Here is a 25,274-nt window from a genome sequence, read left to right as displayed (position 1 = left end):
TTTTACAAGTTCATCAGGAGAAATCATCCTGACTCAGACTCCTGGATCTCAGTCTGTTGTTCCAGGTCAGACTGTCTCTATCAGATGTCAAACCAGTGAAAGTGTTGGTAACGTCCTCAGCTGGTACCTTCAGAAACCTGGAGAAGCTCGAAAACTCCTGATTTATAAGGCTACAGACCGTCAGTCTGGAGTTTCAGATCGTTTTAGTGGAAGAGGATATGGGTCTGACTTCACTCTGAGCATCAGTAGAGTTCAGGCTGAAGACTCAGGAGTTTACTACTGTCAGCAGGGTATCAGACCGTTGACACAGTGAAAAAGTGTTGTACAAAAACCTCCCTCAGCTGCAGAGGAACTGATCTGACTCAACAGCTGCACTGAAACTACAACAACACAAGTTGAACTCAAACATAGTTAATAATGATCCACTCTGAACATTTGAAAATCACATATTTAACTAAACACTATTTACTGTTACAATGTAAGACGCAATTAGTAAACCTTACTAGAAAAAAGCATGGAAACTCGTTCCAGCTATTAAGGTTTACTATGGTATTTACTGAGTAAGGTTTACTTGATCATTTACTTAGTAAGGCTTACTTGATTATTTACTTAGTAAGGCTTACTTGATCATTTACTTAGTAAGGTTTACTTGATCACTTACTTAGTAAGGTTTACTTGATCACTTACTTAGTAAGGTTTACTTAATAATTTATTTAGTAAGGTTTACTCGATCCTTTAGTAAAGTTTACTCTATCATTTATTTAGTAAGGTTTACTCGATCCTTTAGTAAAGTTTACTCTATCATTTATTTAGTAAGGTTTACTCGATCCTTTAGTAAAGTTTACTCTATCATTTATTTAGTAAAGTTTACTCGATCCTTTAGTAAAGTTTACTCTATCATTTATTTAGTAAAGTTTACTCGATCCTTTAGTAAAGTTTACTCTATCATTTATTTAGAAAGGTTTACTCGATCCTTTAGTAAAGTTTACTCTATCATTTATTTAGTAAAACTTACTAAATAATTTACTTGAGCTCTAATTAATGATTACATTAAGGAACATCAAGTTAATAAAATAAACATATAATTTAATTCAGAAACAAATAATATTGTGGCCTTTATTATAACAAATTAACAGTTAAAAAAAAAACCTGTAATAAAGTACATCTAAACTGAAAATGCTGTACCAACTTTCAACTTGCTGTTTAACAAACCAACAGTCTGACAATAAAGTCATACACTGGCAAGTGTGCATTTTACATTCTCAAAGATTTATTGTACAAACGGTTAATTAATAACGTCCAACAATCCATCAACGATCATCCTCATCAACGATGGGACTAGAGCTGCGTAGAGGAGTACGTGGCAGTGAGGGCTGCTTCACAATGGTCAGATGGAGCCAGGAGGAGCTCTGTACATCTGCACCCTAGAGAAAGGACACAGCCTGGTCAACTCAGATAGACACCACCAGAATGGATGCTGGGTAATCATCGAGCCCAGTTCATGTTAGTCTGTAAGTGTGCAAATAACTGAAAACAGTCATGACGACTGACTAATCTATGTGCATGTGATTACCTTGCATGTAGTAAGGTGCTCTGGATAAAAAAACATGTCTGTACCTCATCAACGATGGGACTAGAGCTGCGTAGAGGAGTACGTGGCAGTGAGGGCTGCTTCACAATGGTCAGATGGAGCCAGGACACTTCCTGCTGTAAAAACATTTTAGACATGTTAGGTAAGACATTAATTGTGCCTGACACCCGCTATTGTATTTGTGAAATGTTTATTTTATTTGTGAAAACGCTAAAGGGGAGATTTCACCGTTTTTGTTTGATACCTGCAGACCTCATTAGACCAGGTCCAGATCAAAAACCGCTATGCCTAGACTTCTTCAATCTGGCCTAGATGAATCTACAGGCCCTGAAGATTAATTCAGACACAGTTTCTGATCTGTGAAACATTTATTTTATTTGTGAAAATGCAATAAAGGCACATTTCACTGTTTTCTCATCATATAGACCACTAGACCTGGTCCTGATCAAAAACCACTATGCCTAGACTTCTAAAATCTGGCCTGAATTATCCTACAGAGGCTAAACATTCATTATAACGCAGTTTCTGATCTGTGAAACCTTTATTCTATTTGTGAAAATCCTATAAAGGCAGATTTCACTGTTTTTTTCAGAATATAGACCACATTAGACCTGGTCCAGGTCAAAAACCACTATGCCTAGACTTCTACAATCTGGCCTAGATGAATCTACAGGCCCTGAAGATTAATTCAGACACTGTTTCTGATTTGTGAAACCTTTCCTCTAGGTCTAATGTGGTCTAGCCTATATGATGAGAAAATGGTGAAATCTGCCTTTATTACATTTTCACAAATAGAATAAAGGTTTCACTAATCAGAAACTTTGTCTGAATTAATATTTAGTCTCTGTAGGATAATCCAGGCAAGATTTGAGAAGTCGATTTTAGGATAACATAACCACGCTGACCCACTGAACCCGCTTCACAGTAGCTGCACCCTCCGTCTCCTTCTCTCCAGCCGCTCTGCGCCGCGGGCACACAAGCAGCATGAGACAAGCCGCGCATCAACGTCATCTTACGGCTCGGCCCGGAGTTAAAATCAAACGCACTAGTCCTGCTCCGGTCGAGTTGAACCAAGGGGGCAGTTGTGGGTCTGAGAAGTGAAGCTCACTTCCGCGTTCAAAAAACTGCAATCCCCTCGGCTTCCTCTGGGGGCTGGTGTCAGAAGGGAGCAACTCCAATTGAGCCCCATGTTAAAATAGCAGATTTTACAGCTTAAAAAAACATATTTACAGCCTGGTACATTTTATTTTTTTGGTCTCAACCGATAGTTTCTACCCCCGCACACACTCTGAGGGGGGTGAATTTTTTTTAAACTCTACCGTTTTACTATTATTAGGTTTAAAGTTCTGGCCAATTAGGGTGCAGAACCGTTGAGTGACAGGTCCGGTGACCGCTGCTTCGAGGCCAGTGGGCGGGCCCTCGGCCGGCCAACGGCCGCACCTCTCCAAATATGGCAAGTAGAATCCAACATGGCGCGGTTCAAACCCCCGTAGTAGCGGCACAAAACAGACTCCTCAAAACCAATGGGTGACGTCACGGGTGCTACGTCCATTCTTTTTACAGTCTATGAGTTGAACAGGGTTGAAAACACTGAACTTTGAACTTCATTGTTGCGATGTACATTATCATGCAGATAAGAAAGATTAAAAAATAAGACCAACGAAAACAACGACGACTGGTTTCATTTCGATGGGCGCCCCTATCAGTTTGAGACCGAGTTTACTGATGATAAAGCTGAAGGAAATGGAGGAGAAAGGTAAAAGAGGGGCAGCTGCGGTGGTGGTTGTGTGCTGGAAATGGAAGCTAAAAGTGACAGAGGGATAGAGCCGGTGGAGTCTAAATGCTGGACCTGGGGGAGTCCAGTCGGCCACGGAGGTATGTCAGTGCCTGGACTCTATGCTGGACACGGAAAGAGTGGGCGAGTAGTTTTCGTCTCATTAGCATAGAAACCAGGCTAAGCTAACAGATATTGATGCCTCGTATTATGAGATGGGACCCTGTTTGTACTGTTGATGACGTTTGGTGCTGTTGATGTATTATTTGTGGCTGTAAGTGGCTGTTTGGTCGCGGTTTGTACGTGGAGAAATAGCCTTGGTGTTGGCGCGGTTCTACTACAACGGGAGGGGGGGTCGGTATCACGGTGCGTTGGAACATAAATTTACGCCGGAAGACCCCCCTTCAACCCAGGCTACAGCGGCCGTGCTCTACCAAGATGCACGTTGCTCACTACTCACCCCCAATTTCCACCTGGCAGCGCTGCGGAACGTCTCGGTTCCACCGCTGTTTTCATAGTGAAAGTGAGCGGCCCAATGCTAATTTTTACTCCGCTCCCCCTCTCCCCCTCTCCCCCTCCAGCTATCTCTCAGGCGCAAGCACACATTGTTCACTGAACGCACCTCCATCTTCACGATTCAGGTAACTTATTTTGGTTTCAAAACGGCGAATTTGACCGGCGAAAAGTGTGTCTGTAACTTCCATCCATTACAACACTCTTTGAAACAAATACCGGGTGGTTTAAATACATTTTAATGTGAAGACATGGACTTTTAACACGGTGTGGCGAACTAACGTTAATTTTAACTTCCCATGGCTCTCGCCAAACCCCGGTTACACAGCCCCCACCATTCTTAGTCCAATACATAACGGCAGCGGCCAGATAAACACATTTAATACATAAAACGTATAACTTAAAAAACTTACCTTCCTGATGAAATGAGTCCAGGATATGAAAAAAGATTTAAAAACGAAATACAAATAAAAGTAAATATTACTATAACCACAGTGAAATTAGAGATTACCCGCTCTGGGAAAGTAACCTTAAATACAAATAAAAGTAAATGTTACTATAACCACTGTGCAATTAGGGGTTACTCGCTCTGGGAAAGTAACCTTAAAGCAGATATCAGTGGAATGTTTTTGTTAATATAAGTCCTAAATAGTCCTATTTTCCGTCAGCAATCACTTACATGAAGTATTTCAGCCTAAACACGAGTCTCTCCGTCACTCTGCTCTGCTGTAACCCGAGGAGAAAATTTTCCTTGTGGGATACAAGTGTTATCCAATGAGGGGAGAGAACGGCATGAAGGGCTGTGTGTGCAGCCAAGGGATGCGCGTGAATGTGGTGACGTAGCACGAGGACCAATTGATGCCTGACAAGGGCGGGGGCTGCTAACTCATGGTGCGTTCAAGGAAACTCGTACTTTGTGTTTTTCCTTCCTGTGAAGTCATACCAGTTCGATCTGGTACGAGTTCACGGGTCGGAAGTTACGAGTGGCCGTTATAGGGAACTTTCACAGACAACAGGACGGTAAAAACACGAGCTACGGGTTACCTGGAACGCTACCAAGTCGTAGTTGTGACTTGAAGCTGTAACTTACGGTTTCAAAAGCCTGCCTTGAACACAGCATTAGCCGAAACGGCCGTGCCACTGATATCTGCTTTAAATACAAATAAAAGTAAATTATACTAATCACAATGTAATTAAAGGTTAGTCGCTCTAGGCAAGTAACCGTGAATACAAATAAATAGGTAAATCATACTAATCATAGTGTAATTAAATATTACTCGCTCTGGACAAGTAAAAAAATATATCTTTACTCAAAACAATAAGTAAATTGTGTTTTTCAGTAAAGGTTACTTGATTAAACCTAGTATTATATCAAATTAGTAAAGGTTACTCATTTTTTCTAAGTCTTGGTGACTATTATGTTTTACAGTGTAATACACTGATTCAAATCAAGTTTGAACCAATCTGCTCAACATCAACAAAAAGCTCAGATGAAGTTTGATGACATGAACACTGAAAGAAAGAAGATTGATTTTCCTGTCAACATGGACTCATTTGTTGATGAAATTCACTCTGACATTTCATTGGCCTACAATTAAATATCATATAGAAATGAATATATTTACATATAAAATGAGCTATTATTTGACTCTTAGACATTTGAGTCATGCTGTGTTTTGTATTTCACACAACAAGGAATGTTTCATACACTTTTTGATTTCTTTCATTTGTTCTAATAGTTTCTGCATCTTTGTGGATCAGCTCATCAGCTCATCAACATGTGTCAATATTTAGGATTGAGAAAACTCTGCATCAATAATGACAAGTTGTGAGTTTATACACACTACAGGACAAACTTACAGTATATATGGACATATATTTGACATCAACTCAGACTTTCTCTGTCAACTCATCACACAGGAATAATGAGTCGTCATGGAAACGTTGAATGAAAACACATGAAAACAAGTGATGTGATGATGATATTTTTATTGTGTGTAAAGACAGAAACAACATTGAAACAGTGAGAGAAGCTGCTAAATCTTGTTAGTGAAACATGTGAAATGAGAGAGAGAGAGCAGCAGAGGAAAAGCAGCAGCAGAGTCCCAGTGGTCAGCTCAGGACTGGGAACACTGGTCTCTCCTCAGTGTCTCTGAGAGCCCAGTCTGGGAGCCCTGGGTGGCCTCACAGGTCACAGAGCCCAGCTTCCTCCACTGGTCTGCAGGGAGCCTCAGGGTGCTGCTCCAGCTGTAGAGGCCGTCCTTCCCCAGCACCCCGGGGCTCCTGCTCTCCTCCCAGCTGCTGCTGCTGCTGCTGCTGCCGTCCACCTTCCAGACCAGACTCCAGTCTGAGGGGAAGCCCTTGTTGGCCAGGCACATGAGCGTGGCCTTCCCCTGCTGCTGCAGCTCCTCACTGGAGGGGGGCAGCACCGTCAGGGTGGGGGCCACATCACCTAGGAGACACACACACCACATCAAGAAAGTTTTGGTTCAGTTTTTCACTTCCCTCTCTCAGCACAGTAACCATAGCAACCGACAGGCATCACTGCTGAACCATGGCAACAGACAGGTTTCAGTACTAAAGATAAAAAGGTCAAAGTTCCTCTCATGTCTTCATGTTTCATCTGGATTTTTACACTTCAAATATCTATGAACAAATGTCAGAAATGTCAGATTGAAATTGTTTTACAGCGTCTGAAATATTATTGATGTAAAACACTAAAGACTGAGATGGAATCTGTTGACTTTGTTGATTAAAGGACATTATGAGCCACAAACAAGTGAGCAGCACATTTCAACATCACACATCTCTGAATCCAAAAGAAGCAGCTTCATGTGTTCAACAGGAGAAATGAAGAATCAAACAGAGAGTTGAAAGTCATCTGGATCAGCCCAGTGGAAATTGACATCTCCTCCAAATGTTCACACACACAAATCACAAGCTGAAGTGATGAGACAATATTGAAGAGTTGATGAGAAACTTCCTTCCAACATCCAGTCTGGTTCCTCCAGCAAAAGTCCAGCACAGTGATACAAAGTGACTGAGTGCTGCTCCAAAAAGCTCTCAGTGTAGAGAGACACGGCTCGGACTCTGTCTGACTCAACTCCAACTACAAGTCCTCAACTTTCTGTCCTCCAAACATCTGATGACATGATTTCTATTCTGGACCAAACACTGACAATGTTCTCATTCATCATTTACGCTTTAAAGACTCAACTCTAGTTTCTGATGTGGCCACAACATTTCAGGGAAAAAGATCAAGTCAATGAAGACGTCAAATCACACATTTTAGTTTCTAGATCCAAATCAAAGTGTGACAGACTAAATATTCTTAGTCACATAATAAAATACATCAAAAATTCTACTTACTTCCAACATCCAGTCTGGTTCCTCCACCGAACGTGTACCACAGTGATACAAAGTGACTGAGCCGTCGTACAAAAACCTCTGACTGTACAGAGACACGGCTCTCTGACTCTGACAACAACACACTCTACTTAGCACTTCCTCTTTTTAATAACTTTATATCTGACAATTAATCATATTTTTCTAAATAATAAATATTCTTATATATTTATATTTTTCAATGGATTTCACATTAAAGTTGATCTTTGTAGCATCAAATACAAACAGACAAAAGGAGGTTTTACAATCAATTTAATTGCAGATTTTAATTCAAATCCATATGAAGTGACATATTTCCAATCAATACACTGATCAGTTTGATTGATCCATTGATAATCATGATGATGAGACTGATCCCAGTCCCTGTTGGAGTCAGTCAGAGCATTTCCATAGAGAGCCACTTTGCATCAGCAGCACCATGCTCCAGTGCTCTGGGAGAGTTTATAGTCCTGAGAGTTGAAGACTGGATGACTGACAGCTGTCCTTCATGACAACACAAGACACAGAAATCCTCCTCATCAAAAACATGACTTTGGTCTCCGTCCTCATCTGGACTCTCCTCTGCTTCACTCAGGGTGAGGACAATCATTTTTCTGTCATGTGAAAATCATTTGGAGTGAAGCTGAGTTTCACCTCAACATCTCATGTCCAGTGTTTCTTCTCTCTCTCCTCAGGGTCTGTTGGACAAAATGTTGTTGTGACTCAGCCAGCAGCCAAGTCAGTGCAGCCTGGACAAACTGTCTCCATTGACTGTAAGGCCAGTTCAGAAGTAGGTTGGTCTGGTACACGCCACAACCCAATATACCACCTGGCCTGGTACCAGGAGAAAACTGGAGAAGCTCCTAAACCTCTGATCTATAAAACATCAAACAGATTTTCAGGAATCTCCTCCAGATTCAGTGGAAGTGGAGCAGGGAATGGAGTTGACTTCACTCTGAGCATTAGTGGAGTCCAGGCTGAAGATGCAGCAGTTTACTACTGTCAGAGTGTTCATAGTGGTCCTGTCACACAGTGAAAAAGCGTCGTACAAAAACCTCCCTCAGTCAAAGTGAACAGAAACTGAACTGACTGCTGCAGCTGGAAGATACTGCAGAGACTGATACAGTTCACTGAGGACACAGTATATCAGTATTAAACAAAAACGCCCCTACACTGTGGAAGACTCTACACACGTATTCCATAACTGCACTGAAAGAAATGTATTTGGGGCATAAACAGTGACACTGTGAAAATAATGTGTCTGAAATGCAACACTAAAAGGTTGTGTGTTATGGACAGTAAGAATAGAACCAGAATAACTCCAATTCCACTCCAGAATATCCAAGAGTACCAGTATTGCCTGATCCTGTGTTCTGTTGTGTCACTAATGAATTATCTGCATCCAAACAAGCTTTATGTTCCTCCACTTCAGATACTGAACATGTTAATATCAAGAAAGTATTAATGGTAAAAATGAATCATATGCTCAGGAAGTAAAACATGAACCAGAGAAGACCGAAGATGGAGCCTTGTGGGACTCCAGGAGTATTTCTGATAGTAGCACATGAACATTTAGCAAGTGAGAAAATAATCATTGGACACTTGATGAATGATGAACACTGTGAGATAAAAGGAACATGTGCTGTTTATATACAATATTATTATACATTAGTGAACAGTGAAACTGGAGTGACACAACATCCAGAGTTGTGATCAGTCTCCATGAGGATGGTTGAATGAGTGAGTTGTTCCAGCAGTGAGGAGGACACAGCATGATGTGTTGAGGACAGCTCCAGTTGACTGACTCTGTGTGTTTGCATATGTGTCCTTCCTCTCTGCTCCCAGCCGTTAAGAGGCCAGTGTTGATCAGTGTGTGTCCAGGCCTTTCACAGCCACTGACACCACAGCAGCACAATGATGATGTCTGGGACTCTACTGCTGGCCACCCTGGGGCTCCTTGTTCAGGGTGAGACTCTCTGCTGAAAACTTTGCTTCAGGATGGAACCAGCTTCACCACAATCATCTTCTGCTATGATGGAGAAACACTCCAACCAGCAGCATTCACCTTCTTCCATCTATTCTCCATCTTCAACAAATCATCCTCTTCTGTTTGGATCTTGATCTTTCTCCAACATGGATTTGTCTCAATAACTCTTCTCCTCTTTTTCATGTTTACAGGTTCATCTGGCGAAAACACCCTGACTCAGACTCTTGGATCTCAGTCTGTTGTTCCAGGTCAGACTGTCTCTATCAGATGTAAAGCCAGCTCTAATACAGGCTACCTCCACTGGTACCTTCAGAAACCTGGAGAAGCTCCTAAACTCCTAATTTATCAAGTCACAAACCGTCAGTCTGGAGTTTCAGATCGTTTTAGTGGAAGTGGATCTGGGACTGACTTCACTCTGAGCATCAGTAGAGTTCAGGCTGAAGACTCAGGAGTTTACTACTGTCAGCAGAGTGGCACCCTCCCGTTCACACAGTGAAAAAGCGTCGTACAAAAACCTCCCTCAGCTGCAGAGGAACTGATCTGACTCAACAGCTGCACTGAAACTACAACACTTGATGTTTCAATGCAACACATTTTCCTGATGTTAGACTTTTTTACTTTATCTATTTAATTTAAAAATGAACTTGATTAATATTTTACTGTCTCCAAATGCAGGACACCCTTTCATTTCTTCATTTCATCATGTTTTAATTTAACAGAGTCTGACAGCTCTTCAGTAGCTTCAGAGTTTTGATGTTATAATGTCAGTCACACCCAAATATTGTACTTAAGTCTTTCTATTAACTTTTCCTTTATAGAATCATTTAATGATGTCAGTCTGAGACACATTTTACAAAAACAATGTAAAAGTGAATATAAACAGTAATTCAAAAGAGAAGACAGTCTCACATCAACAGTCAACCACATGATCACACATCAGCATAAAAAAGGTGCAGACTTCATATTCGAGGAACATCTTTGTCTACAACTGCTTCCAGGGTTCAGGGTTGTGACTGCTACATCCTTCAGAGGATGCAGTCTACACGGTCTACGGACGCAACAGATTTGAAGGCACCGCACCTCCAATGGCCGCAACAACTGTTGGTAAATGACAGTCTAGATTAGAATTTCCTGATTCTGTCTGAATGCAATCAATGTCCCAATGTTAAACAGACAAATAACAAAGCATAGTTTTTACACTCCCAACAGCTCCTCAGCTCCTGGCCTCAGGCTATGCAGCCAGCAGGACTCTGGTCGGTGGATGACCACGCCTCCAAGCCAGCCCCGGAGCAGAGAGCCATACAGCACAGAGCCTGCTCAACAATCCAATGGCTAGCATGTGTGACCGGGGCAGCCCTATACCCCTGACAATGCGACAACGCCACTCTGGGAATTTCACCCAGAGAATACCACACAGGTTCTTTGGTTTAAAGTAAGAAGGAGCAGAGAGGGGAGTTTCTAGTTTTGCAAAAATATTCAAGTTTTATTTAGACAATATTCCACATTATAACATCCCAACTTCGATTAAAAATATACGAAAATATACTCTGCTAAAAAAGTGTCGCTATACTGGAGCATGGTATCAGGGAGGCCAACAGGAGTGGGGGGTTGATGGGGAGACCACCATCCAGTGTTGCCAGATTGGGCGGGTTCCGGTCCAATTGGGCGTTTTTGTAATCTATTTTGCGGGAAAAAATGGGTTTCGGCGGGTTGATAAAAATTGGGCTGGTTTTGGATCAGTTCGGCGGGTTTTTGTAGCCGAAACGGGCACTTCAGATCGTTCTTCCTGTGATCCTCTGTTCAGCAGACAGCAGTCTCACTCACTCACACAAACACACACACAGTACAGGCCGACGTGCTCAACTCGAGCTATCAGTGGAAGGAGGGGAAGCTCTACCTATCACACATGCTAAGTGGCTAATAATTAATGAATGACATGCAAAGAATCTTGGGATATGGAAGGCCACGAATCATAGGTGCAGTGTGTTCTCCTACAACAGGCAAAGGAAGGGCAGAGGAGAAGCCTTCAAATCAGGACAGGCCTGTTGTGATGCTATGACGTAATCAGCCTTTAAATGTGTCCTCTGAAGGATGCAGCTGCTGAACTGGGACACAGCTACTGTCTGCTTGGACTGAAGGAGTCTCAATGAATCATGAAGCTACAACAACTACGTTCAGAACAGAGAGTGGAGATGATTTTTAGCTGTTAGTACTAAGATGTGAGAGGCAATTCAGCAGACGTGTCATTTTAATAATTAAAGTGATTTTAATGTCATGAAGTATCAAACCCATCAAACACATCAGCATCAGTAGAAGCTACCAGTACTACTGACAGACAGATACAGAGTATGTAGAGATTTACTGGGTATCTCTCTATGCTGATGATACATGACTTTATATAGAGGCACAATTAAGATAAGATTTTTATTTTCTTAAATTGATAAAATTACAACCATGAGAGGAAATGAACAATGATGACAGGTAGAAAGACAGAACATGAGAAAGAGAGAGATACTGAGAGCAGGTGAGTCAGTCAGAGCATTTCCATAGAGAGCCACTTTGCATCAGCAGCACCATGCTCCAGTGCTCTGGGAGAGTTTATAGTCCTGAGAGTTGAAGACTGGATGACTGACAGCTGTCCTTCATGACAACACAAGACACAGAAATCCTCCTCATCAAAAACATGACTTTGGTCTCCGTCCTCATCTGGACTCTCCTCTGCTGCTGCTTCACAGGTAAAGTCCAGAGAATCCAACTCCTCTATCAACATCTGTCCCTCTGAAATGAAGCCCACAAAACCAGGACTCTGTTTGATGTTTCTGTCTCTGTGTCCTCAGAGTCCAGAGGTCAGGTCACAGTGACTCAGTCTGGAGCAGTGAGCTCTGCTGTCGGAGCCTCAGCCACCATCAACTGTAGAACCAGTCCTGCTGTGTATTATGATGAAGATGATGATGTACATTTATTAGCCTGGTACCAGCAGAAAGAAGGAGAAGCTCCTAAACTGCTCATTTATTTGGCAACTTCTAGACAATCAGGGATTCCAGGTCGTTTTACAGGCAGTGGATCTGGGACTGACTTCACTCTGAGCATCAGTGGAGTCCAGGCTGAAGATGCAGCAGTTTACTACTGTCAGAGTGTTCATGAAATCAACAGTCAGGATGTGTTCACACAGTGAAAAAGCGTCGTACAAAAACCTCCCTCAGTCAAAGTGAACAGAAACTGAACTGATGCTGCAGCTGGAAGATACTGCAGAGACTGATACAGTTCACTGAGGACACACACACACACACACACACACACACACACACACACACACACACACACACACACACACACACACACACACACACACACACACACACACACACACACACACACACACACACACACACACACACACACACACACACAGTTGATGTCTTCATGTTGTAGCAGAACTTTTCTTTTCTTTCTCACATGTTTCTACATTGACACTATTTGATGAAACACATTCCACTTGTCTCTGGTCTCTGAAGCAGCTGTCCACAACAACAAACACATTACATCCATTACACTCTCACTGACAAAGTCAACACAGTCAACAAGTCAATACAAAACACACTTGTCCTCACATATTTACATGTTTTCTTTCATGAAACATTTCAGTCTTCCAGGTTAAACTCTGAACCTACCAACAGCACAGTCACATGAATTTATTAACCCTTTGATAAATGCACACCCTTCTATGCATGACATGGGTCAAAAATAACCTGCATTCATTTTCCATGTGATTCCATGCTGGTTGAGTGTTTCTTTGCTGTGCCTTTTCAAATCAATTAATTTCATGATTGAATCTTCCAAGTATTATTGGAATATCTTGTATTTAATGAGTGCAGGGCATTATTTCAATTTTTCTTTCTTATTTCATGAACAAATGGACAAAACGTCTCAGAGAGTGGACCAGTTAGCTATCTATGTTGACCTGTTCTACATATCTAACTACAGTAGAACATGTCAACAGCCAGCTAGCTAGGTAGCTGTTGTAACCCATGTCGTGCATCAAAGAGTTAATGATAGAAGAATGAAGCATGACTATATCAGAGTGGACTCATTCAGCAACATGAACATATCTAGTTGTATCATCTGCATACAGAGGAACCCTAACCCTGCTGTACCATTGACCTACACAGTCCAAACTATCAACAGCTGTGTTGATCCACTGACTGTCTCAGTAACAGCTTCTGATGCTCTCAGAACCAGCTCAACTGGCTGCTGTGCTCTCCAATAGGCTGAGTAGAGAAGCTGTGGGATGTTCAAGACTCAACGTTCAACAACACAAATGTTGTTGCTTTGTGATCAGCTCCAGAGATCCAACAGAGACTTTGTAACAGTTGTGTTTGAAATGCAGCAGCACTATGTTGAGAGCATGTGTAGTGAGGAGGACACAGCATGATGTGTTGAGGACAGCTCCAGTTGACTGACTCTGTGTGTTTGCATATGTGTCCTTCCTCTCTGCTCCCAGCCGTTAAGAGGCCAGTGTTGATCAGTGTGTGTCCAGGCCTTTCACAGCCACTGACACCACAGCAGCACAATGATGATGTCTGGGACTCTACTGCTGGCCACCCTGGGGCTCCTTGTTCAGGGTGAGACTCTCTGCTGAAAACTTTGCTTCAGGATGGAACCAGCTTCACCAAAATCATCTTCTGCTATGATGGAGAAACACTCCAACCAGCAGCATTCACCTTCTTCCATCTATTCTCCATCTTCAACAAATCATCCTCTTCTGTTTGGATCTTGATCTTTCTCCAAGATGGATTTGTCTCAATAACTCTTCTCCTCTTTTTCATGTTTACAGGTTCATCAGGAGAAATCATCCTGACTCAGACTCCTGGATCTCAGTCTGTTGTTCCAGGTCAGACTGTCTCTATCAGATGTCAAACCAGTTCAAGTGTTAGAGACTACCTCAGCTGGTACCTTCAGAAACCTGGAGAAGCTCCTAAACTCCTGATTTATAGAGCTGATGACCGTCAGTCTGGAGTTTCAGATCGTGTTAGTGGAAGTGGATATGGGACTGTCTTCAGTCTGACCATCAGTAGAGTTCAGGCTGAAGACTCAGGAGTTTACTACTGTCAACAGGGTTACATACCGTTCACACAGTGAAAAGGCGTCGTACAAAAACCTCCCTCAGCTGCAGAGGAACTGATCTGACTCAACAGCTGCACTGAAACTACAACAACACAAGTTGAACTCAAACAAAGTTAATAATGATCCACTCTGAACATTTGAAAATCACATATTTAACTAAACACTATTTACTGTTAATACACTGATTCAAATCAAGTTTGAACCAATCTGCTCAACATCAACAAAAAGCTCAGATGAAGTTTGATGACATGAACACTGAAAGAAAGAAGATTGATTTTCCTGTCAACATGGACTCATTTGTTGATGAAATTCATTCTGACATTTGATTGGCCTACAATTAAATATCATATAGAAATGAATATATTTACATATAAAATGAGCTATTATTTGACTCTTAGACATTTGAGTCATGCTGTGTTTTGTATTTCACACAACAAGAAATGTTTCATACACTTTTTTACTGCTTTCATTTTTTCTAACAGTTTCTGCATCTTTGTGGATCAGCTCATCAGCTCATCAACATGTGTCAATATTTAGGATTGAGAAAACTCTGCAGCAACAATAGAGGAGACACATGAAGGCATAGTATTGATACTGATCAATCAATCAATAATGACAAGTTGTGACTTTATACACACTACAGGACAAACTTAGGCTACAGTAGCCAATAGACCGAATCGCCTTGTTGTTTACAACGACTTCCGGGTAGAAAACCAGCACGTAATTTGAATGACAACAGGAGAGTTTAGCTATATATCGTGTTTTTCACGCCCTATAACCGTTCAGACAAATCTGAAATAATTGAAGAAACATTACTATTTCTGTGTGTGTGTGTTTTGTGTTGCTATGTGTGGTATTTATTCAATTTGGGGGAATCACAGTGTCTAGAAAGCATCATTGGGACAGCTAACGGCAGTAGCTAAGCTAACATCAGGACGTCAGCTGTTAAAACCCTCCCGTTGTCGGACACAATATGAAACTACTCTAGTTAGCTCAGTCATGTTGTAACTAAGACATCCGTTGGAAAAAAATTTTTTCATGGTCCGTTTATTGAGTCACTGAGTTATTAAAGTTAAACAGGTAGCTAACCGTTAGCCCGGCTAATCTATGATAACCATGACTAATTACAAATATGTGCACACAGAAATAGTAATCATTGGACAATCATTGGTTTTATAAACTTTGCAAACATCAGATTAGTCTAAACAGCGATATAGTGACATGAAAAATGAGATATAGCTAAACTCTCGTCCGTCACTATTGTTCTCATGCTGGTTTTCTACCCGGAAGTACTTGTAAACGACAAGGCAATTCGTTCTATATATGGACATATATTTGACATCATCTCAGGCTTTCTCTGTCAACTCATCACACAGGAATAAGAAGTCGTCATGGAAACGTTGAATGAAAACACATGAAAACAAGTGATGTGATGATGATATTTTTACTGTGTGTAAAGACAGAAACAACATTGAAACAGTGAGAGAAGCTGCTAAATCTTGTTAGTGAAACATGTGAAATGAGAGAGAGAGAGCAGCAGAGGAAAAGCAGCAGCAGAGTCCCAGTGGTCAGCTCAGGACTGGGAACACTGGTCTCTCCTCAGTGTCTCTGAGAGCCCAGTCTGGGAGCCCTGGGTGGCCTCACAGGTCACAGAGCCCAGCTTCCTCCACTGGTCTGCAGGGAGCCTCAGGGTGCTGCTCCAGCTGTAGAGGCCGTCCTTCCCCAGCACCCCGGGGCTCCTGCTCTCCTCCCAGCTGCTGCTGCTGCTGCTGCTGCTGCCGTCCACCTTCCAGACCAGACTCCAGTCTGAGGGGAAGCCCTTGTTGGCCAGGCACATGAGCGTGGCCTTCCCCTGCTGCTGCAGCTCCTCACTGGAGGGGGGCAGCACCGTCAGGGTGGGACGGGTATCACCTAGGAGACACAGACCACAACCTGTCAATCCAACAGCAGCAACTTGGACACCTTTACTGTGAGAGAGCTGCTTTTGTCCTTTAAGGAGTTTCTGTCAGATGTTTTTCTGCTCCACCAGTCACTCACTCACACATTGTTTCACTTCCCTTCAAGAAGCCTGTCATGCACATCAGCACAGAGACAATCATCATACAGTTTGACCTGAAACATATCAAACTAGACTAGAAATACATCAATCTTATTTAGGAAACAATCATACATTTTCTGTCAGTTTGATTTTCAAGTGCAAACATTTGTCAAATAATTTGACAACGATCAAATGTTCCTCGAGTGGAAAATACTCCTCATTGAACAAACTCTTAAAATGAGTTCAATGAACAATGGAAACTGTGAATCACACGTTTCAAAAGGATCTCAAAACTAATACTACTACTACTAAACAATATATTAAATATACAATATATTAAAAAACAAATGATGTTTGACTATTTCTACAGTTCAACTTCAATTCAACCATGGCAGGCATACAACAAGAAAACTTGAGAAAAGAGATTTACATTTAACTCCATGATTAAGAAGGAGAAATAAAAACACAAATATGAAAAATATACTTAATAAGATAAAAGATTGAACTTGCTAAAAACTAAAAAACTAAACAAGAAAGTATCTTTTTAGTATTTTTGCAGAAACTTACTTCCAACATCCAGTCTGGTTCCTCCACCAAAAGTCCACCACAGTGATACAAAGTCATTGAACCGTCGTACAAAAACCTCTGACTGTAGAGACACGGCTCTCTGACTCTGTCACACTGAAGTACTCTTATCTACAAGATTTTATCATCAAACTTTAACATAAATGTTTTGTATCTGTTTCTTTATCGTTTATCCTCTTTATGTTGCAAAATTTGAAGTTATCAGATTTTTTTTAAAGGAATGAATATTTTTGGATCCTAAAACTGAAATTTTTTCACTTTTCAAAAAATCACGAAAGTATGTACTTTTCTTAGCTATTTTAGGATTGAACAAATTAAATTAAATTAAATTTCAAAAAACTATGAAATATTCACTTACTTCCAACATCCAGTCTGGTTCCTCCACCGAACGTGTACCACAGTGATACAAAGTCATTGAGCCGTCGTACAAAAACCTCTGACTGTAGAGACACGGCTCTCTGACTCTGAAACAAACAAACTCACCATAATTAGTCTGTTTGTAACATTTTGGCAGCTGATGTGAGAAATGACAACAACACAGTAGAAAAAGGACAACATGTATTGTCAATTTTTAATATTTGTTCAAGAAAAATCAACATTTTCAAAAATGTTTGATGACGTGAGAAAAATATAATCGGAATTAAAGAAGCTCAAGCAGGTAAAACCTAAAGAGCATTTCAAAAAACACTTCCTGATCAATACACTGATCAGCTTATTGATCCATTGATAATCATGATGATGAGATTGATCCCAGTCCCTGTTGGAGTCAGTCAGAGCATTTCCATAGAGAGCCACTTTGCATCAGCAGCACCATGCTCCAGTGCTCTGGGAGAGTTTATAGTCCTGAGAGTTGAAGACTGGATGACTGACAGCTGTCCTTCATGACAACACAAGACACAGAAATCCTCCTCATCAAAAACATGACTTTGGTCTCCGTCCTCATCTGGACTCTCCTCTGCTGCTGCTTCACAGGTAAAGTCCAGAGAATCCAACTCCTCTATCAACATCTGTCCCTCTGAAATGAAGCCCACAAAACCAGGACTCTGTTTGATGTTTCTGTCTCTGTGTCCTCAGAGTCCAGAGGTCAGGTCACAGTGACTCAGTCTGGAGCAGTGAGCTCTGCTGTCGGAGCCTCAGTCACCATCACCTGTAGAACCAGTCGTGCTGTATATCGTGATGGTGATGGTGACCACTACTTATTCTGGTACCAGCAGAAAGAAGGAGAAGCTCCTAAACTGCTCATTTACTGGGCAAATCGTAGACAATCAGGGATTCCAGGTCGTTTTACAGGCAGTGGATCTGGGACTGACTTCACTCTGAGCATCAGTGGAGTCCAGGCTGAAGATGCAGCAGTTTACTACTGTCAGAGTTATCACAGTGGGAATGTGTTCACACAGTGAAAAAGCGTCGTACAAAAACCTCCCTCAGTCAAAGTGAACAGAAACTGAACTGATGCTGCAGCTGGAAGATACTGCAGAGACTGATACAGTTCACTGAGGACACACACACACACACACACACACACACACACACACACACACACACACACACACACACACAGTTGATGTCTTCATGTTGTAGCAGAACGTTTCTTTTCTTTCTCACATGTTTCTACATTGACACTATTTGATGAAACACATTCCACTTCTTTCATGAAACATTTCAGTCTTCCAGGTTAAACTCTGAACCTACCAACAGCACAGTCACATGAATTTATTAACCCTTTGATAAATGCACACCCTTCTATGCATGACATGGGTCAAAAATAACCTGCATTCATTTTCCATGTGATTTCATGCTGGTTGAGTGTTTCTTTGCTGTGCCTTTTCAAATCAATTAATTTCATAATTGAATCTTCCAAGTATTATTGGAATATCTTGTATTTAATGAGTGCAGGGCATTATTTCAATTTTTCTTTCTTATTTCATGAACAAATGGACAAAACGTCTCAGAGAGTGGACCAGTTAGCTATCTATGTTGACCTGTTCTACATATCTAACTACAGTAGAACATGTCAACAGCCAGCTAGCTAGGTAGCTGTTGTAACCCATGTCGTGCATCAAAGAGTTAATGATAGAAGAATGAAGCATGACTATATCAGAGTGGACTCATTCAGCAACATGAACATATCTAGTTGTATCATCTGCATACAGAGGAACCCTAACCCTGCTGTACCATTGACCTACACAGTCCAAACTATCAACAGCTGTGTTGATCCACTGACTGTCTCAGGCCTTATCCACACGAGCCCGGGTATTTTTGAAACTGGAGTTTTGCTTCGCGTCCACACCAGTGGTGTAATAAAAACACTCCGTATACACGCAACCGTGAAATCCGCTACCAAGTGACGCAATGCACGTGTGGAAGGCTGTTTTAACCAATCAAAATACAGTGGAAACCGCTTGGATCAAAAGGCTTGGGACGGAATCATTTCTATACAAATGCTGTTTAAATAATTCGTTATCAAGAAATCCGCTTATAGTGTTCATTTGTGGTCATTTTATGGATGTAAACATGCGCAAAAACCATTTCAAAACTACGTGTTATTATAGCTTTATTTCACAGACTCCAAGTCCAACAATTAAATATTAATTAATTTAATAAAAATGTGTAGCCTATTTATTTTATTTTCGGCGGTGTCCCTTTGACGTGCAGTGCTGCAGCAGCCTGCACATGTTGCTGCGCTGTGTCTTGACTCTTGTGCTGTGTGTTGTTGTGTGCTGTGTTGTTGTGCTGTGTGCGTCACCTGGCTGCTGAGCCACATGACTGTCTGTCGGTGCGGCGCAACTCTTTATCACTGGCTGTTGTGTTGTCTGTCAAAACATGGATGAATTAAACATATCCACTTTATATCGACCGCGGAAGTCACGGATACATTTTCGGCTTTTGGCTCGTTCCTCATCTCCGCATAGGCTCTTTTTATCACTGCATAACAGCAGCGCGACCCCCCCTCCCGTCGTACCCGGGACATACAGTAGGCTATTGCCTGTTCATTCATGAAAATCATCCCGAAAAACTCTCAATCAAACAAGGTGGGGAATAAGAAACTGCGGCGCTACTGTAGTAGTTCTGTCATTTTAAAAACAGCTGATCTGTAGCGTCACTTGTTACTGTAAATGATGCTGTGTGGAAAACCAGCTGTGGTCTGTGATTGAGGGTGAGTTTGGAGCTGACAAGAGGATCGCCCTGACGACCGTTTTGTTATATTTTTCCCATCGAAAAACTATACAAATAGCCTAGCATTTAGATGATGTAAAAAAAAAAAAAAAAAAAAAAAGATAAAAATCCACTTTGTCACCTCCATTTTTGCGAGCTCACCTGCAAACCGCTGCAAACAACCTCTGCGGGCTGGCAGTGTTTACATCAGCACGTGTGCAGCTATGACGTAAACGAGTAAAACAATCACGGTTGCAGTGTCCACACACACCCGGTGAAACCAACCCCGGCCGAAAACCCCACCCTGGACTCCGGTTTCAAAAAACCACGGTTTCAGGGTTCCAAAAGCACGGTTGCGTGTGGACAGGACATACAACCGGGAACATATGTTCACGGTTTCAAAAATACCCAGGCTCGTGTGGACTAGGCATCAGTAACAGCTTCTGATGCTCTCAGAACCAGCTCAACTGGCTGCTGTGCTCTCCAATAGGCTGAGTAGAGAAGCTGTGGGATGTTCAAGACTCAACGTTCAACAACACAAATGTTGTTGCTTTGTGATCAGCTCCAAAGATCCAACAGAGACTTTGTGACAGTTGTGTTTGAAATGGAGCAGCACTATGTTGAGAGCATGTGTAGTGAGGAGGACACAGCATGATGTGTTGAGGACAGCTCCAGTTGACTGACTCTGTGTGTTTGCATATGTGTCCTTCCTCTCTGCTCCCAGCCGTTAAGAGGCCAGTGTTGATCAGTGTGTGTCCAGGCCTTTCACAGCCACTGACACCACAGCAGCACAATGATGATGTCTGGGACTCTACTGCTGGCCACCCTGGGGCTCCTTGTTCAGGGTGAGACTCTCTGCTGAAAACTTTGCTTCAGGATGGAACCAGCTTCACCACAATCATCTTCTGCTATGATGGAGAAACACTCCAACCAGCAGCATTCACCTTCTTCCAGCTATTCTCCATCTTCAACAAATCATCCTCTTCTGTTTGGATCTTGATCTTTCTCCAAGATGGATTTGTCTCAATAACTCTTCTCCTCTTTTTCATGCTTTACAGGTTCATCAGGAGAAATCGCTGTGACTCAGACTCCTGGATCTCAGTCTGTTGTTCCAGGTCAGACTGTCTCTATCAGATGTCAAACCAGTTCAGATGTTGGTTATAACCTCAACTGGTACCTTCAGAAACCTGGAGAAGCTCCTAAACTCCTGATTTATGCTGCTGATGAGCGTCAGTCTGGAGTTTCAGATCGTTTTAGTGGACGTAGATCTAGTGGGACTGACTTCACTCTGAGCATCAGTGGAGTCCAGGCTGAAGATGCAGCAGTTTACTACTGTCAGAGTCTTCATGAAATCAACAGTCAGGATGTGTTCACACAGTGAAAAAGCGTCGTACAAAAACCTCCCTCAGTCAAAGTGAACAGAAACTGAACTGACTGCTGCAGCTGGAAGATACTGCAGAGACTGATACAGTTCACTGAGCACACACACACACACACACACACACAGTTGATGTCTTCATGTTGTAGCAGAACGTTTCTTTTCTTTCTCACATGTTTCTACATTGACACTATTTGATGAAACACATTCCACTTGTCTACATATGTAGGTAGACCCTGCATGATTTGTTTAGACTTTTTCGGATTTCTATTGTATCCTTGCACACTTTTTATTGCAAGTCCCTCTGTCTTCTATTTTACTATTGTATCTGTTGTATTTATTGTTTCTGACTGTGATTATTTGCTATTACCTTCCATTAGGACCTAATGTATCCAGTCACGGCAGTCTAATATTTATTGTATATTCATTGTTCTTTACCTACTACATTGATGCTGTTTCTATTGTTTATATGTTGATATTTAATATTTGAATTCCTCACATCCAGACGTGTGGGAAAGTGATTGGTTTGTGTCACACAGCCACTCCTATTTAAGATGGCTTTCTGTGGTGGCGCAAACATTTGCTTGAAAAAGGTCTAGTGCCGAAACGTTGCACAATAAAATTCTGCAAGTTGGCTTAGTGTGCGGGAACTCTTCTTTTTCTAATTTGGACTTGATTGTCGCCCTCCGACGCACCTGCCTGAGAAGTGGATGTGCGAAGATTTTTGCTTTTTCTGGATTTATGACTCACCGGTCATTGTTCTTCAGCACTCCACTCACTTGCATAGAGACATTCTCCTCCAGCGTCAACATGAACTCTTTCACAGAAATCAACACGTTGACGCAGAACTGTGCGGCTACATTTGAATTCTCCAGCGAGGACGCACAAAGAATCCTTTTTCCTACAGTCCAGCTGGAAGGTGTGCAGTCTTCCGACGAACTGAGAATCAGGTTGGAAAGACTTTATCTAAAAGAGACACGCCTTACCATGCATGGGTCCACTCTAAGTGAATACTGGAGAAACAAAAAGATTCCCAGGGGCCTGCGTATCCAGAAAGCCCCCACAATAGGGAAATCTGATGAGGACTTCATCAAACGCTGGGGAGAGATTTTAAATAAATGCTCCCTTGATCTGATGCTGCTCATCATCAACCAAGTGTCTACTGAAGCAAGCACAGTTAAAGCAGAGATTCTGAAAAAAGAGGAGGATCTCAGAGAAAAAGTTGGAATAAACTTCTCCTCCATTGAGAGTTCCATAAAGACTACAGTAGGTCAATACAAAGAGAAGTTACTCAGCATCAAACTAAAAAAGTACAAACGTGACACTGAAGACTATCAGAGGAACGAAATCTACAACTGGGAATTCAAGGAGGCTCCGTCTCACTCACCTACCCATGCGCAAAGGCGCACGGCTGCGCCAGGACGCACGGCTGCTCCAAGAGCCAGGGTTGGGCCCACGAACAGGTCTGCGCGCCGACAACCACGTCACCGCAGGGACCAGGCCAGCTACTACGACTCTTCCCTGGAAAGTGACTTCACCCTGGACAGCGACTCTGGAACCCCACCAAGCAATCCCTCTTTTTTATCCAGCCGCGAGAAGACGGGCAGACGAGGGCAAAGAAATGCAGGAGGGGCAAACGCTCATCCAGACACCGGGCGCTGACCGTGGACCCGGAGCAGCTCCAAGACACGGTAATCAACATTTCCTCTAAGGAATTAACTCATGATCAGATGTCTCTCCTGTCCAAGGGGTTGTCTTTCGTACCCAATAGTGGGCTTAATGTATTTGGCCTCAAAGTGGACCTCTTTAAGTGTTTTAGACGAATCAAACTACGTCACTTTTTCTGCAACAACACGGGTCCAGCGATTCAAGCTCCCGTCTTTAAAGCCAAAAGTACTTTTTGCCCATACACCAACAACGCATCTATAAATACTTTTTGTAGAGTGGTGGAGCATGACATCATGGAGCAGATATCCAGACCACACAGCAACACACCCAATCTAACAAAAAAAGAAAAGTCTGCTCTGGATGAGCTGATGATGGACAGAGACATTATCATTAAACCGTGTGACAAGGGGGGTGGGATATGTGTACAAGATGTTGATAAATATAAAAATGAAATCCTCTCTCAATTGTCGAATACGAGATTCTATAAGAAGGTCAATTATGACCCCACTACTTCCTTTCAACAGGAAATACTCTCTTACCTGGAAGACGCCAAAAAGAGAGGTTGGATTTCTGAATCTGAATTTGGTTTTCTTTTTTGCAAGCATCCTATACGGCCTGTTATATACACATTGCCTAAAGTACACAAGTCACTCACGGACCCTCCTGGCCGCCCGATTGTGGCGCAGACAGATTCCCTATTGTCTCCTTTGTCTAACTATGTTGATTCCTTTATTAAGCCTTTTGTTCTGACCCTGCCAGCTTACATCAAGGACTCAACGGATTTCATTAATAAAATGTCATGCATTAATGATTTGCCAGATAATGTCCTTCTGTTAACTCTTGACATCACGAGCCTTTACACCAATATACCTCATGAAGGTGGCCTGGAGGCACTAAGTTTCTATCTACAAGATCGAGATAGTACACTTAAAGCTCCAGTTGGTAAGTTGACGAAAGTGAAAGTAAACTCCACGACTTGGTCGGAAATTTCAAGACAATACTCCGTCAGGTCCCTTTATGAACCTCTGCCAAAGAGTTTATAAACCGTCTTTGCCTCTGCCAAGCGCCCCACACACACACAGACACACACAAAGTAGCCATAAACGCACCCACAGAAGATGTACCGTATCCATAGCACGACGTGTAGGAGCGGCGATTGGCTGCTCCTCCTGCTCCCTCTACCTGACTGGTGGAGAATCGTCGGGCGCGGTGGATTTTGGCAAATACGATTACAGGCTGTAGGTGGAGCCAGAGGAGTTGGATTTTGTCCTAAATTACTCATTTAATATCTGACCATCAGAATATAGTGACAGTTCCAGCAAATATGACTGAATAATTGTTACCAACTGAAGCTTTAACCCTCCCAACACTTTCATCCTCGATTTAGCTACATTTGTGATGAAATACAACTATTTCAGTTTTGAAAATGATTTTTATTTGCAAGTTTCAGGTACCAGTATGGGCACAATTTGTGCACCTAATTATGCAAATTTATTGGTGGGTTTCTTTGAAAAGAACTTTGTTTTCAACCCCGTGATAAATACACACATCTCTAAGATTGTAAAGTGGTACAGATACATTGACGACATTTTCTGTATTTATAATGGAAGCTCAGATGATCTGGCAGAATTCGTCACTTTATTGAACAGTTTTGACAGTAATCTGCAATTTACATCTAATTATAGTGACGAAAAGGTGAGCTTTCTAGATATGTGGGTCATAAAGAATAATGGATCTATCAACACAACTCTTTATCGAAAGGATACCGACAAAAACACTCCTCTGCTGGCTACAAGCTTTCACCCCACTTCTTTGAAAAAAGGTCTCCCTATCAGCCAGTTTTTTCGTTTGAGGAGGATCTGCCACTCCACGGAGGATTTTAAAGAAAAATCAGTGGAGATGAAAAAAAGATTTACACAGCGTGGATATCCACCTTTGTGGATTAATGAAGCATATGAGCTGGCTCTCAGAAAGGCACGCTCTGATTTACTCAAAAAGAGTGTAAAAAAACAAAAAAAGTTTTCTGTTACATGTATCACGCAACATTCTATACATTCCACTGCCATCAAAACCTGT

At 42.0% G+C, this 25,274-nt stretch overlaps 1 protein-coding gene, 1 long non-coding RNA gene, 1 pseudogene and 2 gene segments (V, D, J or C); 3 read left to right on the top strand and 2 right to left on the bottom strand.

Moving 5' to 3' along the window:
• Positions 1–25,274, top strand: part of LOC146980333 (immunoglobulin kappa light chain-like) — a 202,386-nt gene that overhangs the window by 70,103 nt on the left and 107,009 nt on the right. The gene's annotated exons all lie outside the window — the stretch shown is intronic.
• Positions 1–25,274, top strand: part of LOC146980338 (Ig kappa chain V-III region MOPC 63-like) — a 126,788-nt gene that overhangs the window by 50,275 nt on the left and 51,239 nt on the right.
• Positions 5,851–7,336, bottom strand: LOC146980341 (Ig kappa-b4 chain C region pseudogene; annotated as a pseudogene). Its single transcript, XR_015036782.1, has 2 exons — positions 7,248–7,336; positions 5,851–6,330 (listed from the first exon to the last, which is right to left on the bottom strand). The product of XR_015036782.1 is annotated as an Ig kappa-b4 chain C region pseudogene (transcript).
• The window catches only part of LOC146980335 (Ig kappa chain V-III region MOPC 63-like), a 105,509-nt gene continuing 96,144 nt past the window's right edge, over positions 15,910–25,274 (bottom strand). Inside the window, 2 exon segments of the V gene segment in view lie at positions 15,910–16,284; positions 16,979–17,016. Of these exon segments, the coding sequence occupies positions 15,947–16,284; positions 16,979–17,016 (376 nt within the window).
• LOC146980340 (uncharacterized) lies at positions 17,888–21,535 on the top strand. Its single transcript, XR_015036783.1, has 3 exons — positions 17,888–17,968; positions 18,071–18,333; positions 21,462–21,535. It is a non-coding gene; the product is annotated as an uncharacterized LOC146980340 (long non-coding RNA).

The sequence above is a fragment of the Trachurus japonicus genome, chromosome 10 (assembly GCF_045865225.1).
Source record: "Trachurus japonicus isolate A0001 chromosome 10, Traja_1.0".
Taxonomy (NCBI): domain Eukaryota; kingdom Metazoa; phylum Chordata; class Actinopteri; order Carangiformes; family Carangidae; genus Trachurus; species Trachurus japonicus.
Note: the sequence above shows the minus strand (reverse complement) of the source record. Positions and strands in the feature narration are given on the sequence as shown.